General features: G+C 48.1%; 1 protein-coding gene across 5 annotated transcripts in view; it reads right to left on the bottom strand.

The window, feature by feature from the left end:
* Window positions 1–18,548, bottom strand: part of RALGAPA2 (Ral GTPase activating protein catalytic subunit alpha 2) — a 1,907,250-nt gene that overhangs the window by 125,528 nt on the left and 1,763,174 nt on the right. For all 5 annotated transcript variants that reach the window (XM_078649331.1, XM_078649327.1, XM_078649328.1 and 2 more), the window contains one exon: window positions 15,576–15,697. In XM_078649331.1, the coding sequence (XP_078505457.1) occupies window positions 15,576–15,697 (122 nt within the window). The remainder of the gene's footprint in view (window positions 1–15,575; window positions 15,698–18,548) is intronic.

Genomic DNA, 18,548 nt, shown 5'->3' with positions numbered 1-18,548 from the left:
CCATCTTCTCCGCCAGCAACCACGTCTCCTTCAGCCACGCCACCGGACTACATTGGACCGAGCACAGCTGCATCCATTTCACCTTTAAGAAGACTACTTCCCACCACCGCCCGCAACAGATCCCCCGCAGAAACTGGAGCAAAATCACCACAGACCAGCTAACCACATTACTGAGCCAAAACCCACCAACCGACACCAACGACGCAGCCCGCAACCTCGCACTGTGGATCACCGACTGCGCCCATGCCCTTGCTCCACTGAAGAACCTCCCAGGCAATACCACATGGTTCACCGACGCCCTCAAAGAATCAAAGAAATCCTGCCGAACTCTCGAGAAATCCTGGCGCCACGAACGAACAACAGAAAACATGACAGCTCTCAAGAACGCCACTCGCAAACACCACCAGCTGATCCGCACCATCAAAAGAACATCGTTCAAAGAGCGGCTGGACAACAACACACACAACAGCAAGGAACTCTTCAGCATCATAAAAGAGCTCTCCAACCCCAGCGCCAGCAACAATGACATCACACCGTCACAAGACCTCTGCAACTCCCTCGCCACGTTCTTCTACCGCAAAATCACCGATATACACGACAGCTTCGGCGCCCAAACTCCGCCACCACTCACCAAACCAACGCCCCCCACCACCATCCTCAGCGCCTGGACACCCATCAGCACTGAAGACACCACCCACATCATTAACACCATCCACTCTGGCTCCCCCTCGGACCCATGCCCTCACCACATCTTCAACAAGGCTGACACCATCATCGCACCCCACCTCCGGAATGTCATAAACAACTCCTTCACATCTGCCACCTTCCCAGAAAGCTGGAAGCACGCAGAGATCAACGACCCTCTAAAGAAACCCACAGCGGACCCTAAGGACCTCAAGAACTTCTGCCCCATCTCTCTCCTTCCCTTCCCGGCAAAAGTCATCGAGAAGACCGTCAATAAACAACTGACTACATTCCTCAAGGCAAACAACTCCCTTGACCCATCCCAGTCCGGTTTTTGAGCCAACCACAGCACTGAGACCGCCCTCATCGCAGCCACCGACAACATCAGGACCCTGATGGACAACGGGCAAACAACCGCTCTCATCCTCCTAGACCTCTCAGTCGCCTTTGATATCGTCTGCCACCGCACCCTAATAACCTGCCTCCACGACACTGGGATCCAAGAAAAAGCCCTGGGCTGGATCACCTCGTTCCTCTCCAACAGAACCCAGAGAGTCCGCCTCCCTCCCTTCCGCTCCGCGGCCACCGAGCTCATCTGCGGCGTACCCCAAGGCTCCTCGCTCAGCCCAACCAGCTTCAATATCTACATGAGCCCCCTCACCGCCATCGCACACAAACACAACCTCAACATCATCTCCTACGCCGACGACACCCAGCTGATACTCTCCCTCACCAAGGACCCAGCCACCGCCAAAACCAACCTCCAGGAAGGAATGTAAGACATCGCGGAATGGATGAAGCTCAGCCGTCTGAAACTGAACTCAGACAAGACAGAGGTTCTCATCCTCGGACAATCCCCTTCCACCTGGGACGACTCCTGGTGGCCCACACCGCTGGGCACCTCACCGACACCCACGGACCTCGCACGCAACCTGGGATTCATCTTGAACTCCTCACTCTTGATGACCAAACAAGTCAACGCCATCGCATCCTCATGCTTCAACACCCTGCGCATGCTCCGGAAGATCTTCCGGTGGATCCCCACCGAAACCAAAAAGACGGTCTCACCCAGGCCCTCGTCACCAGCCGACTGGACTACGGGAACGCCCTATACGCAGGAACCACAGCCAAACTTCAGAAACTACTTCAGCGCATACAGAACGCCTCCGCAAGACTTATCCTCGACGTCCCTCGCCACAGCCACATATATGCCCACCTAAGAAGCCTGCACTGGCTCCCAGTCAGCAAAATGATCACGTTCAGGCTCCTCACCCACGCACACAAGGCGCTCCACGACATGGGCCCCGAATACCTCAACAACCGCCTCACCTTCTACACCCCGACCCGCCAGCTCCGCTCCACCAGCCTCGCCCTCGCCACCGTCCCACTGATTCGCAAAACCACCACCGGAAGCTCGTTCTCCTACCTAGCCGCCAAGACATGGAACTCCCTCCCCGCCCACCTACGTCTGACCCAGGACCACCTCACCTTCAGGAAACACCTCAAGACCTGGCTGTTCGAGCAGTGACAGCACCCCCTCCCTCCCTTCAGCGCCTTGAGACCCTCACGGGTGAGTAGTGCGCTCTATAAATGCATTGATTGATTGATTGATTGAATTCCTTACTAGAAGCCTCGCCGAGTTGGAAGTCCTTACTAGAAGCCTCGCAGAGCAGCGCATGCGCGCTGGCTCAGGCGAGACCTAAAAACGGGTCATTCTACAAACAAAGATGTAGGACAATTTTACATTGACAGAGAGGAGCATGTACATATTTAACCAGAAGTCCTCAAAAACATAGAAAACACAGACAATAAGACACTCAGGTGCATTATTTGCAACTTTTACACACATCCACATTTATGTTAGATAAATTGTTTCTGCTAGAAGTGGCAAACTCTTTCTAAATTAAGGCACGCAAAATCTTACCTTCCTCTGTGTCCCGTAAACTCTCTTGGAAAAGTTTTACATGAGATAAAAGTATTGAAATTTGCAGGGACTGGTGGTGAAAAAAGACAAACCCAAAAACGGAATGTCCCGGCAAATTCGGGATGCATGGCTACTCTACTTCCACTGCCAGAGAATCCGATTTTCAGTGAATGGGAGAAAGGAGTCATAAGACTCCAGGCAAGCCGGACGTGGAGCGGCTTGCAGCAAAAGGCAATGGGGCCCGAAAATGTTTCCATACTATGACCAGATGGCACCAGAGGAACTGGTGCAACCAGTAGAAACATCCCGGCTGGACAGAAAAAGGCAGCGATGCGCTATAGGTTGCCTTCAGGCAGGGAGAAATGTTCACACCCTAAGTCTCCCATGAGTGAGAAATTTGTATACCTAGGTACTTTAGTGTACAAGAAAGTCCTATCAACCCCAGAATAGCAACACAGGAAACGTCATTATGCTCCAAAAGTCCCACTGGAAACCATCAATATGTCTGCCGGTTTGTAACCAAACATGAAATATGGGCAAATCCCTTTAACTACTTCAAGAATAATAGTGCCCCACTTGCAGATTCCCACAAATAAACCAGAGTATCATCAGTGTAAACAACTCTACATACATTCTGCCTACAACTCTCATGTTAATTTTTTTCATTGTCTTGTGAAGGGAGTCTACCACTGGCCCTAACGGTAGGGCAAAGAGAAGCAGTAACAACAGGCACCCTGGTCAAGTACCTCTTTCCAAAAGCCAACAATTTGAAATTGCTTGCCCTATCCTGACCCTAGTGCCTTGTACAGTATTACGAAAATCAATTAATTTCAGAAAGACATGGCAAATGTTACACCTTCTAAAGGCCCCATACAACAAGTTCCTCCATACGGTATCAAAGGCCTTCTCGAAATCATGAGACAGCATAATCTCCAACTCCTTGTAGGAACTGTTTCATATGCATCACCTTTGGAGATTCAGCAGTCTGTGTCTATCAAGTAAGTTCCCAGACTGCTCATAACGCACCTGTGTTTAAGATAGACAGTGCCAAACCAGTAGCCACGTCTTACTCAGGATCTTAACATCCACACCGATCATTGATAGTAGGGATGTAAGACCTGTAATCAGTAGGTCCTCATAAGACTTGGGCAACAAATGTTTCCCTTGTGGAGTTTGATAATACCCCTCCTGACACCGCAATCCCTTTCATTATTGCTGTCTTCAGGGATGGATTCATGATGTTACCCAGTCAGGGATTGGAGAGAGGAGGTCGTCAACTTGTAGATAGTTATGAAGCCAGGTAAGACTACTGAGGCTATCTCGTGATTCAGCAGAACCATTTTGAAGTCAAAAAGCTCCTACTTCAGGTTTTAGAAATAACACTGAACTGCAAGCCACCGCTGAACTTTTATCACTTCCACTGTCTTCCTATAAAGAGAGAGTGATGTATGCTGTCACATTAAAAGCTATCCAAGTGCCTTAATTAACTCTCTGATCTGGACCTTATTTATCATGAAAGGGTCTTCAGTGACCAGCCTAAAGACACTGTTTCATACTGCCCCACGTGCAGTATGGATTTTATTGAAGGCATATTGTATCATCTTTCAATAATTGAAGCAGACTCTGCAAAATTACATAAATCCCCAAATGTACTGTAATGAACTTTATACTAAAATCTATGTTGGTGAAAGATGATGAAAAGCCTATGTTGGAACTGCCACTTTCTGGTTGGCTGAGGCAGTAACCTAGCCAGGCAGAACCTACCACTCCTCTCAGGTGCGGGGATTACACAAACTGTATAACCTGCACTCACCCTTGGGTCACTTGACACTGAGCAATCAGGCTTCCCACAGAGGCAATGTGTGAAGCATTGGCGCAGCACTCACTCATGATAAATACCTTGAGTGTCACAAAAGAGACTTCACATGTGATGTATGTAAATAATGTTTGTATTCATCACACTTAACAATCAACACAACAAAAGAATCATGTATTTCTGACCATAAATCACATTGGGAATTATTACCAGCAGTACTAGGACCAGCCGTGTTCAAATGACATCAGTAATATGCACCCTTGGGAAAGATCCTAATCTACACATTTCAGCACCTTATGTGGTGCAATACATTGTCCACCCCAGGCTCACCCTAGCAATTCTTATAATTCAATACCACACAGCTATAGGGTGCACTCCGGCTACAACAATATCAGAAATATGTACATACCACAAATTATAACACTTTTTAGCAGCACTGCGGGCCGAGCGGGTAAGACCAATGTCACACCTAATGCTATTCTGGCAAGAAATCAACATATCAGGCGAACCGCCATCCTGTGCTGTGAATCACTGGCGGTTCACCCCTGTCATCCCTACACACATACACAAACACTCTGCATCATTATGCGGTGCAACAGAGAGCAGACAAGTCCGTACGGAAGCGCTCGCACACATATGCACTTAGCAACTAATGTGGTGCACTGATGCCCAGCAAGTCATCTGGTTACACACTGCAGACCCCGTGACCCCAAACTTACCTTCGCCCTCCAACTCACCCGGACTACCCTCCACCCCGGGCACTAGCCCGCACGCGGTTAAAGTCACTCTTAGTCAGGGTCCCAGGAATCAGGTGGGGGTAGGCAGCAAGGTCAATTAGGAGGCAGTCAGCAAAAGGGGTTTGGCAACCACTCGAGAAGTTCACCCACAGGATGTGGAGCAGACACAGACCAATAGAGGGTCACGCCAAAAGGGTTCCCAAGGGCTTTGCGGCACCAGCCCAGTTGTGCGAAGCACGGGGTCACACAGTCACTTTACCCGCTTCCGATTGTGTTCAGCCCAGTTAGTCACTCTCACCGCCCAGGCCTGAGCCGGGCAATACTACCAGGCCACACAGTGTCATCGGGTAAGGCAGGGGGAGGAGAGGGCAGATGGTTTGACACGCTGGAGGCCAAATAAGAGAATAGTAGATTAATGGAAAATTAAGCGGGCCTCTCGGAAGGAGGAGGCACCCCATCAGGTACACATTGATCAGAGTTGCACCCAGGCAATCTAGGCACAATGTCGGGTGCACCATAATACAGGTCGCACCAGATCGTTCCGGTCACACACTACGAAGAGTTGCAAATGATGTACCTCCCTGGAAATGAGGCACAACATCCGGTATATGTTGATATTGGTCGCACCAGATTGGTCCTGTCAAACACACAGGTGCAAGTTCAGCAATGCTTCCTCAGATAGAATGAGGCATTTCTATGGTGATGGCCCTACCTCTGAGGGTCGCAACCTGTGAATTGAACACTGCGCACAATGAGCATGCAGTCGGCGTGTCGCACGAGAGAGATGCAGCAAGACAAAGAGGGCCACTTGGGTCCCACAACCGGTGAATCCGCTCACCACCTACAAGATGCTTATGAGTGACAAGTTCCCACGTTGAGGGGGGAAAATTCCTTACATGCGGTCAGCCACCGGGCTCTGCACAAAGCAATCCGGTCTCCAGGCATAATTCTTAGTTCCACGCCGTGCTAAGAGTTGGAATCCAGCAGACGATGTGGGCACTTGAGAGGGCACCGCGCTTCAGGTGCCAAATTTTTACGGTGTGGGTCCCTCTTGGTAGATCGCTGATGTCCCTGAGACCTCCGAAAGAAAAGGGGGCAAACTCAACAAGCCCTTGGAGTGCACACTTCAGGGTGCCACACAGCAGCATGAAGTCAGTCTAGGCCAGCCACTATTCAGGAAAGGAACGCGGTCCCTCTCAATGGCAGTAATCCTCCTTGTACACAACAGAGTCATCTGACAATGTGCACCACGAAGTCCAGGTTCTTTGATCCTATGTTCCCATAAGCGTATCTCACCCTGTGCTGAAGTATGGCACCAGTAGTTATATTGGAGTGTTCCTTTGAATTTGAGAGTGGTTCAAAGGGTGCCCCGTTGAACCAGAGATATCTCCCCTAAATTTCAGTTCTGCCTACTATGAGGCCATCGAATGTCATGATCTGGTTCCAGAGGCCAAGTGCCAAAACCTCTTCCTCCAATCTCTCTTGCCGGCATGCAAACAGCAGAGATCTGTCATTCCCTTTTGCATGCCTAGTGTTTTTCCACAGGCGACACCGGGAACTCGGTTACGCCGCAAATATGGCGGTTGTGTCGGTCCCCGGTATACTTCCCCGGCAAAGTGGGGGAGGCGGGGCCTGCGCTAGTGACGCACGGGGACCCGCCTTTGCACATTGGCTAAGGTGGATTTGCCCCGTAAGCGGTCCAACCGCTTCCGGGGCAAACGGGTCCAGGATCTCGCCGGGACCTGTTTAAACTAGTTCTGGGGTAGGACCTCCTTTAAAAGAGCAGCAGAGCGGTGGAAGAGCCTCTTCCGTCTTCTCCGCTCTGCCAGTGAGTAGAACGCCCGGCGGCACTTGCGGAGGTCTACGAGGAAGCCTCCTTTTTTGTTTTTTCATTCTTAGTCTACTGCAGGTGGCAGCATCCGGCGATCTCAGGGGCACGGCGAGAGAAAGCTTTTGTGGATTTGCTAAACTACCCCACGCCCGCTTCTGCCCTAAGCGGCAGGGGCACAAGGAATTTAACTTCTTTCCCCACCCTTGAAAGCTCGTGAATCCGGATCTGAGCCTTCTGGTGGAGCAACCAGCAGCTCCCTTCGGCTTCCTCATTGGGACTAGCACCGCCAAGCACAGACCTGAAGCAACGCGGGTTGGAGGAAATCCTCACCTGCCCTACATTCTTGAACGTGTGGGAGTGGCTCTGGATGTAGATGCGGTTGGGGTCCTGCTTTGTAGGGAGGTAAGTGGGTCCTGGGGGGGTCGTTTTTGCCTGCAAAATAGAGCTGTTTAAGCAGGAATGTTTTGAAGAGGGTATCTGAGGCTCAGCTGAGATTATAGTGTTTATGGTCACATTGCTGGGCACTAAGTGGGGTGTTTAGGCAAATAGGCAAAGTACGTGTTAGTTTGTCAAGTGGGGGTGAGCACTGAGGGTGTTGTTTAACGCACAAACTAGGTAGTAGTGGTTAGCCAAGTACTAGCTTCTTGGGCGCCACTACAGTGAGCAGGTGACCCCTAGTTAGGGATGGCATCAAAAGCCAAACGGGGGCAGGTTCCATCCAGGATGGAAGAATGGATGGCAAGCATGATGCGCTCCATTGGTGATCTAAATCAGACCATGGCAGAGCTAAGCAGAAGGGTAGACGGGCAGGAGGACACTGAGGACAGGCCCAGGCGCTCTGGTGTGGCACCCAGGGCAGCTTTTCCTTCGGTACCCCGGAGACCCAAGCATAAACGTGTGGCGGGAGGGGCTGCCCCGGCAATCCCCGTGGTCCCGGTATTACCAGAACCGCTAGTACCGACCCTGTCACGCCAGCATCTCAGTGGTCCCATTACCAATAATTCCAGCCATCCCCGGGGCCTGTGGTCCCAGTACCATTAATATCAGCCATCCAGGGACCTGTAGTCCCAGTACCCGGGGTCCCGGGAGGGGGGCCGGTGGGAGTGATGCCAAGGGGGGCGACTCCATCACAAGGCATGGGAGGCACAGGGCCGACAAGCGGGCCGGGGGTGCCAATTGTAATGAGATCCCAGCTCAGCCAGTAGTACCATCAGCCAGTACTCCCAATTTAGCGCCAGGTCAGCAGGACATAGTGTTGAATCTTGCTACCATGGCCGCTAAAGCAGGGGCAGTGATTCCGTCTACAGGTAGTGGGGTCCTGTCAGCTGAGGGGGATGCGATAGAAGAGGTATGGAATGTGGTAGAGCGAGTTGAGAAAGTAACACAGGTGATGCCGCCACCAGTTGAGGTTCCCAACAGAGCAGGGAGCACTACAACTGACTCTGGACCTGAAGATGCCAAGATGCAAGCGGGCACAACGGCAGGTACAGTACGACTGCTGCCAAGTTTAGATTTGGGGGATGTGGGCTCCAACAGGGAGTGCCTGGCTAGGCACATCACACAGGATGTAAAAGAACGAATTTGGAAGGGGGAATATATGAACATGTTTTCCTTGTTGGTGGACAAAGATGAGAAGGAGTAGGCCAAGAAATTAAGGGAATGGGCTCACCCAAGGGACAGGGTCAATTGCCCTACTAGGAAAAAGGTTGAGGAAACACTGATTAATTGGATAAAGGCATTTGGAAACTTCCATGCGGTACGGATAGAGAAATTTCCAGGGCTGGGTACAGAATTAGTGTGCTACCAGAACAGGATTAAATGCGCCCATGATGAGTATGGTGGAATGTGCTAGAAGGAATATGACAAGGCTTTTAGAAGGGTAAAGGTATCTGATCCAAAGCTCACATGGGATTAGGTGGATATGATTATGTGGTTCAGACACATGAATTACCAAAGCAAGGACGCGCCAAAAGGGCAGTCCTTTCGGTCAGGCGCACCCCAAAGCAGGGGGGGGGGGCAGCAAGAAGAGAGCATGTTGGGATTTCAACAGAAAGACATGCACCAGGCCCAGTGGTTCCTGTAAATTCAAGCATGCCTGCTCGTTCTGTGGCCTCTCCTCCCACCCAGAGTCTAAGTGCTTTAAAAAATAAAAAGACAGGGGAGTCAAGAAACAAGAATGAGGTTTATCTATTTGGGAAAGTACACTCGTCTATTGACACTATGGCCCTAATACCCTGGTTGAATAAGTATTCTTGCCCAAGCACAGCCCAGATTTTGTTGGAAGGTTTTAGGGACGGCTTCCGATTTCGACTCCTGGTTACTCAGGGGTGGCTTACTGCCGCAATCAGCAGTCAGTGAGGGACAACATATCTGTGGCAAGTGAAAAAGTACTGATAGAACTGCGTTTGGGGAGACTGGCAGGTCCTTTTGACTCAATTCCTGTGGATAATTTTGTCTGCTCACCACTGAGGGTAGAACCCAAAAAGAACCCAGGGGATTTCCGCCTCATCCATAAAGTGTCTGCTCCCAGGGGCCAGTCCATGAATGAGGCAATTGTTGGAGCCCCGTGCTCCGTAAGATACGCATCATGGGACCAGGCGATTGTTATGCTGCGGTCCCTTGGCCCAGGCACTTTATTGGCAAAGTCTGACATTGAGTCTGCATTTCGCTTATTACCTGTTCATCCACAAGATTTCCATCTACTGGGTTTTCATTTGGAAGGGAAGTTCTACATGGACAAGTGCATGCCAAGGGGTGCTTTGTCTCTTGCTCATATTTTGAGAAATTCATCTCCTTTTTGGAATGGGTTTTCAGGCATGTCTCGGGGCACCACAGTCACAGGAGTGTAGCAGGACGTTGGAAACATTTTGCACACTGATGAGGGAACTTGGGGTCCCCCTGGCACAGGAAAAGACAGTCGGGCTGGCCCCAAAAAATAAATTGAGTTCTTGGGCATTGAGTTGGATTCCATGGAGGGTGTGTCACACTTACCATTGAGCAAGGCAAAAGCTTTCTCGCTGGCATTAGCAGACTATTTGCGAAAACAAAAAGTTACTTTACACCAGTTACAAAAAGCAGTGGGCATCCTGAACTTTGCCGTAAGAATTATCCCTATGGCCCGCCCCTTTTCACGTTCCATTGCGCAGGCAATGTCAGGGCTAAAGGACAAGCATCACCACACTCGGTTGTCCAGCGAGGTTAAGCAGGATATGCGGATTTGGATGGCATTCCTGCGTGACTTCAATGGCGCGGTAGTGTGGCCCAGCCCAGCCAGGTCCAGTTCAGATCTTGGTCTTATGACAGACGCGACATGGAGCGAGGGGTTTGGAGCCATCCTGGGTTCCCATTGGGAGGCAGAGCATTGGCCCTATTGGTGGGTCGACAGTGGAGTCACAAATAACATTTCATTTTTGGAATTATTCCTCATTTTAGTGGCTGTGACAATCTGGCCGCGACAGTTCCGCAATCAGTCCGTGGTGTTCTGGTCAGACAATATGGCGGTGGTAGAATGCATCAACCAGCAGTCCGCAAAATGTAAAATGTTACTTTGCTTGCTTAAGGAAATTGTGTTGCAATGTATGAGATTAAATGTGTTGTTTAGACCTAGGCATGTATTCTCAGGACTGCATTCTCAACCACGTAGCTGATGCATTGTTTCGTTTCAAGATGCAGGTTTTCAGGTCTCATCATCCGGAAGCAAAGGACTGTCCCACACCTTTTCGGGAGCATCTGTGGCAGCTTGGTGCCCCAACTTACCAGACCTCGTGGCAGCTAGCTTAGCGCCCAGGACTGGGCAGGCCTATGAGGGGGCATTTACTGCACACTGCGCATTCCAAGGGCATGACTGGGAAATAACTTCTCACAATCCAGCATCTATCTTAACATTCTTAAGGGAATTAAGGGACAGAGTCCTGTCGGTGTCTTGCGCAAAACGCCACATGACCGCAGTGGCATTTTTTGCAAAAATGATGGGACATAGGGATCCCACGGGCACATTCTTGGTTCAGAGGGCTCTGAATGGTTGGCAATGCTTGCAGGGTACACAGCCGGATATTAGACACCCGAAAAGCATTTAGGGACTTGCAGCCATCATAGCGGCGTTAGGAAAAGTAGGTAGCTCCAGCACTGAGGTCCAGTTATTCAGGTGTTTTTTTTCCCTCGCCTTCTACTGCACTTTCAGGGTGGGAGAGCTGGTGGTGCTTAACAAGAAGGACTGGCAGGGGGTGCAATTCGCTCATGTTCAAAGGCAAGGCTGGTTCAGTATCCTGATCAATTCCCAGATCAAAAATGCACCAGAATGGGAGTGGGGGGGGGGGGGGGTCATGTTATCCTGCAAAGAATGCCAGGGAGCCCATGTTGTCCAGGGGGCAACCTGGAGACATATATTGCTTGCAGGCCGCAGGGCACAGGTGGGCCTCTATTGATCCACCAGGATGGTTCTCCCCTTACGAGGTTTCAGTTTGGGAGGGTCCTTGCTCTAGCTTTGGGAGCGGCAGGCTTGGACGCTTCCAACTTTAGTACCCATTCTTTCAGGATTGGGGCAGCCACAGAGGCCACGGCCCGGGGACTGACTGGTCAAATGTCCAAAGAATAGGGAATTGGGTCTTCGGACTGCTACAAGCGCTATGTGCGGTTGCATCTGCTTTAAGTATCATCGATAACGTTGGCCTGGTTTCCATTTCTCTGCAGTTTCCACATTCTGTCCCGCAGGAGGGGAACTTGTCATCACCCACTGGTCAACAGCGCCTCGCCTGCTCCAGGTACCCGCCAGGGGGCCGGGCCGCAGAGAAGTCTGGATCATAGGACATTCATATGTAAACAGGTTGAAGCAACATTTTTTTTTCACAGGCAAATTTGCGGACAGGGCCTGCCAGGTAGGTTGGAACGTGTCAATGCATGGTCAAGGGGGTTTGAGACTGGAGCAGTTCCAGAAACTCGTTGGCCCTTTGTTGCTTAGGTACCCAGCGGCACCCTCTGCAATATTAATACATCTAGGAGGTAATGATTTGGTCCACATGGGCAGGAAGGGAGTAGTGGAGTCTATAATCACTGTAGTGGGATGGTTGGCCAAGCAATGTCCCCTAGCGATGACTTTAGTATGGTCTCACATGTTCTCAAGGCTCCAGTGTCTGGGCTTTGAATCACTCTGTAAACAGGATTGATAGACTTTTCAGGACTCCTAAACTCCGTACAATTCCACCAGGGTGCATCCGGGGGGGAACATTGCTTTTTACAGCATGGGGTTCACTTCTCTAAACTGGGTAATGAAATATTCTTAGAGAATATGCTAGCCTGGCTGAGAGGGCCAAATTACAGGATATGACCTTTGGGTCTGTAGCGGATTGGGGGGGGGGGAGATAGTCGGTCAACTATACTGGCCTGTGGCAGTAAGGTCATGTTTGCTAGAAAATATTTACTTCTCTTAGAAGGCATCCCATTGTTTAACGGAGACGCCTGTGGGGAGGGGCAGTGGTCCCACATCACAATCCAGGGGGCACTTATGGCGGGTAGGCTGAAGGGTACGGGTGTAGGAAGTCCTGCACAGGCGCATTGGGCACCAACCTGACACAACATCAGTCCCTGGGAGGTAGGATGGAAGGGCGTGGGGGCACCCACGGAATCTGGTGGACACACGGGCCTCCTGCGCAAGGTCACTCCGGTAAAGGGGGACCTGGCAAGTAGTTGGGAACAGTCATGACCTTGCACATTGGCTCATCCAGGATACGCAGAAAACAATTTGTACATATTCCAGTTTTAGGTTAGGTGTGGCTATATATTAGACTCCTGATAAGGTTAGCCCTAAAAACGTATCAATCTCTGTATCGCTGAAATGTGATTGGATGTGTTTGGGTTTTCTGCGTATATGTTTTAAAACATTGTTTGATTATGAATTGTTAATAATGTTTTATTTTATTTATTTATTTATTTTGAAAGTTTTGTATAGCGCGAACAAGATCTTTGCAGATATCAGAGCGCTTTACATAGAAAGGGGGAGCATGAGGGAACATAGTCAAACAGGTACGTCAGAAATGCTAATAGTACAAACACGTGGTAGCCTAGAAAATCACGTAAGTCGTTAATACATATAAAACAAATAAGCAACGGGGTCGAACAAGTAGTACATATCATATTAATTTGTAATAAATACTGCTGAGGTTATACAACCCCTAATCCAAAGAACTGGTGTTTGATATTATTACTGATGCTTCGGGGGGAGAGGGTGTGCGACAGTGATTAACTGATCATGTCAAGGAAGGGGACTCGGCAATACCAGGCCATAATAACGGTCACTGTGGAATGCCCAGATGTGCTCCCCTAACCTCCAGTGTAGACTGGAGCCAAGCACCAAGGCACACAGAGTTTAGAGCCAGAAATGCCCACTATCTAATAGTGCCATTGCTGCACAATTTACAACAAAGCCACCTTTACCACTGTCAAGGTTGTTGCTGCAAAGCCAATAATTTAAAACATCATAAGGCTGCTCCACTGCAATTCACTATTGAAGACTGAAGTGATCTCAACCATTTCCCATGTTAGCATACAGGAAGAGCAAATTTCAAGGCAGATAAAACATGCGTGAGTATTCCTCACCACCTGGTCAGGGGACATGTGTACCTGCCCTGCCTTTCACCTTCCACTTACCCCTTAAGACATACCCTTGGGGTACTCGGTGGGACTGAAAGGTCCTCTAAGGATGGCCAGTGCCTTAAATAGGCCAGTCTGAGTAAACGCGAAATTGCGGACGTCATCTTTAAGAGCACCATTGGTGCAAAGTACACACCAGCATGCAATGGCAGGCTGTACACGTATTTAAGGGCACCATCGGTGCGGGAGCGCACACTAGGTTGCAAAGGCAGCCAGACACATACTTGCGAATTCAGTTAAACACCACCTCCTAACGTGTGTAGGAAGGGTGCGACCACTTTCGCACTGCATTCATAGTGGTCAAGTGCCCCAGGCCCTAACAAGAGAATCAGCAAAAACCAGGAGGGGAAAACAACAGGTTTGGGGAAACGCTTCCTGAAGGGTTCTGGTCTAACATGATGCGAAAACTAAAGCATGTAGCTTCAGCACTAACAGTCAAGATCTCTTGGTGTATGCTTCAAAAAGGTAAAATTTGAAAATTCTATTCACGTTTTTATTGTCAGAATGTTGGTGAGTTGAAGCTCTCAAGAGCAGCTGGTCTCTATGTTTTTTTTAATGTTAGAAGGGCACTAATAATTTACAATTATAACGGTTTGTGAATTCTGCTTAGCTTTCCAGCTCAACAGAGAACAACGGAGCCTATCGTAATGTTCATTGACGCCTCTACAGGAAGCAGAGGCATGATTATGAAAATCTCATTGGCCCCTATACCCACCCTACTTCAGTCTGCACGTTTATCTCCAAAGCCTTCTGGCTCTGGCGAAAAACTCAAATGTATGCGTGTACCGCTTATCGCCAAACAAAGCTGCGAAAGCAGAACGAATGAAGCCAGCAATAAAACAATGATACATGGATTTATTTGTAGGTGATTTATTTCACCAAATTCAAGTCCTGTGTTCAATGTAATGCTTTAGACACAGAATGTTGTTTAACGTGTCAAACGAAGAAAGGTACAGCTGATGCACAAGATCACATTAAATGTTTGTCATAATCAACTTCTGCAATTAAAAAAGTTCACACATACTCTTTAGATGGGTTATACACCCCTGTGACCCTCGTAGAGAAAGGGTAGAAAGGGTAGAAAGGGTGGAAGAATGCAAAGGCTGTTGTCTGAGTGATTAGCACCTCTTACAAGTGTTGTAGGTGAAACTGGCCAACACTATCCACGCCGTACATTTGAAAAGATCTATCACTTTGAAATAAGTATCTTTACTAAAAGCGGCTACCAAAGCGGGAATTCAAGACTGATTAAAGGAAGACCGGGAATAAGCCCGCTATGAGGCACCGCAGACCTTATTTTTTGTGTCACCATGGGGTGGCGTGAAAAAGGAACAAACCATTTTAACTGCATTTAAAAGATAAAATGCCCCCACAGCATTTTGCAAACTTGCTCTTCTTTAAAAGGGAGTTTAAGTTACGCACAAAATATAGGATTTTTTTTTAAAACAAAAGCACACTGCCCTATGTTTATGATCTGCTAAAGGGGACATTATTTCTGCATTTCTGCTTCATTAATCCCTGACCCTGGTAACTCAGCAGCATAATCTCCATTTAGCATTGGCAGAGGCGGCTTCCACTGTGAGGGGCCATTTTTTACCAATAAGCAGGCCCGGTTTCAGGGTTAGCTTTTGAGCGGAGTATTCCCAGCGCAGCAAGAACCTCCCCCCCTCCAATGAACCAGAGCACATTACTGAGAGAAAGTTCATTAACCTTCCTAGATTCAAGGGTTAATGTGGTATTCTGAGAAAGGTTTCTCGTTCAACATCTCAGAAGCAAAAGAAATCAAAATTAACATCATAATTCCTTTAAATATTCATCAGTTGATTCAAGGGGATCCACTGGCCTTCTTGCACTCACAGCATTTATCTAGAAAACTAGAGGTACATATATCGCTCTGACGCTTTGCAGCAGAACCAAGCATATAATGTATGGACTCACCTGTTCCTCCAACAGAGTAGCTAGGACTGGGGGAAAAAACTTGAGCTGCAAAGTCCTCAAATGTCATCACTTCTCTGTGGTTCTGGATTATTGCTTCGAGATAGAGCGCTCTTTCTTCATAGCTGTAGTCGGTAGGTTAAGGATATATATGGAGAAACCATATAGTGACAGAGCATATTCAAAGAGACTGGTCCAGCAGACAGCAATAACACATGTAAACAATTAGTAACTGACATCAATGTTACCATGATATGACAGAAAACCCATTCACTGTTACTTTACTACAAAACAAACCATTCTATTTTCCGACTAGATTAAAAAGCAGATGGAGCAACTGAAACACAAGGACGCCTTTTCTATTGCAGCTCAGAGAATGCATCTGTGCGTCCTTGAAAGTGAGCGACCAGTAACACGGGGATCATCCTAGTGATATTATTGCAGACATGTATTGCTTTTAATAAAACAGCTTTGGTGACACATTCTGAGCTTCGGTTCTGAGGAGAGTAATCAGAAAGTAATAGCTGCTACAAATAAACCTCGTGAGTAATCTATGCCATGTTTTGGAACAACGCTTCCAGTGCAGGAAAAGAATCGATGCTACTGGTATACTGCTGCTGAGATTAAAAGACATACACCGGTCACGAGTGCATTATTCGAAAACCACAGCTTTGCAGTTACCTTGGAGTAGCAAGACATTTGAAAACTGTCAACTGCTTCAAGCTGTGATATACTCTTCAGCTCTTGACATACAGATCATATACCTGTGCGATCATCGCAAGTGGCCATTCATCTGCCAAGAATGCGCGGGAGGCATATTTCTGACAGGAGGGCATTTACAGCCAGCATGCACCGTTTTAATAACTGATGCAAAAAAAGGGCTGAACTTTTGAGCAAGAGCACTGTCATACCCGGAAATCGTGGCTTTCGAACTTGCCAAAAATAAACCAGTCCTCAATAAAACTTACAAGCGGAACGGGCTGGAGTAACTTTCCAGCTGCCCTAATAGGGCCCCCTGCCTGACAGCCATTCAGACAAGAGAAAGCAACCCTTGCCCCTTTGTCCGAAGCTTCTGGTCGGAGGAGACTCGAGCGCTGCAACAACGGGGCAAGGCGAATTAATGCTGGGGGTAGCCAACGTGACGAATAATTGCCTTGTCCAAGCCGTTTAGCCAATCAATCAATCAGTCCGATATTTTGAACTCCTTTTGTTTTGAAGTCTTGCAGGACAATCTCTGTAATGCAAGTCAACGTGTTTGAAGAAGGGAAAACCGCGGACCTTTAATTACACCCATGAAAGCCGAGTTATAAAGAGCGTATTTCTATTAGTGACAAATCTAAAATGCTGACTTAGTGCTGCCAATGCATTCAGGGGGAGGTTTTTTTTTACTGAAAGTTCGTGCAAGCTACAAATAGGACTTGTATTTGAACTCGCTATTTAAATTATTTCACCTAATGGCCACAGCTTGACTTGCGTAGTGTGGCGACTGTTTGACACAAAAGTCACAGCATGCTGATGTGATGGCCTTAAAACAAAGAAAGATTTCAATTTTGAACATAAGAGATGCCAAGTTCGTAAATTAACTTTACTCAAGCTTTTAAAAATCCAATACTTAATACTTGCACAAAACGTCAGCTATGTTATGTTATGTTACGTTCTCGGTCTGTGAACTAACCAACAAAAACGTAGGATTTTCACCCATGTTTACATAGTTTCCTGGCAGGTGGGGGGCTGGGAGTTTAAGAGAAAGCAGGCAGGTTAGATATTTAGCATAACCTAAATGGATACACTGATTAATATGTGGCTCGGGAGTGGGCCAGTTTTTTTCCCATTCAAAAAAGCATTTGGGGAGGGGTATCTGTCTGTAACTTTCGACCCCATGGATGGATTGGTACCAAATTTAGCAATCACTTTGCATAATCAACTACGGTCAACCATGCCCATGTTCGTGTAGATCTGTGGAGAGCAGGGCTGGACTGGGAATCTAAAGCAGCCCCGGCAAATGTTGTCAGACCAACCTCTTTAACACCTTGGCTGCTTGAGATATTCCCCTGCTGTGCTGAAGGTCAATAGAAACGGGTGTGGTCATGACTAGCTCAGTTCGTCACCAGCACACGAGCACCGTGCCTCATGAGCTGAGCTCGTCGTGAGCATGGAAGGAGTTAAGTTGGATAGTAAGTGCAGCAAGCGAGACTTACCACTTCAAGGAGAGTTTGGGAAAGTTCTCCCACCATAAAAATGTGGGCAAAAATGGTGCATTTTACAAAACATATTTCATTATGTATGCAATTGTATTGGCTTTAAAGCATAGTAAATTATAACCGTACAGTGCACCAGGATTCAACAATCTTTGTTGTGGCCCTTTAATGATTCCCTCACTATCACATTCCAAAAGGGACCCTCATCTATTCATAGCCCTTCTCTAACATGTATTTCATTTGTTTTATAGCACCTCTTATACCAGTGTAGGGTGTTGGAGCACTTTAACACACACACACCCACACCCCTCAATGAATCATACATGTGTAAATCAGTGTATAGATAAAGAGGGCCACAAGGAGTAGAATTCACGTCATCCATACTGGTAAGCAGTTTTTAAAAGTGCTTGGTCTAGAGAAGCACAAACTCAGGATTTAGAATATATCACAGTGAGCTTGTAGAGAGCGGAACACATTAACACCTTCGCTGCGGTGCGAATTCTGCCGCAGTGCTGGGACATTCCAATCTTGGGCATGGCCCGGCCGTCGTGCGCACACGCCCACCGTGACTCATGACAGCAAAGAGGTTAATTGGCTGGAGAATCCAATGAGACTCAACATTTAAAGTAATCATCTAAAACATAGACAAATAAATGCCCCACACCTGGGGTTGGCACTGGGTTTCTACCAGCACCACCAGTATTTTGATGACCTGCTGGATACAAAAATAAACAAAATCACCTATAGCCAGTATTTTTAGCCCTTAGCTGTACATACT

The sequence above is a fragment of the Lissotriton helveticus genome, chromosome 6 (genome assembly GCF_964261635.1).
Source record: "Lissotriton helveticus chromosome 6, aLisHel1.1, whole genome shotgun sequence".
Taxonomy (NCBI): Eukaryota; Metazoa; Chordata; class Amphibia; order Caudata; family Salamandridae; genus Lissotriton; species Lissotriton helveticus.
This window is presented reverse-complemented; position numbering and strand designations above follow the sequence as displayed.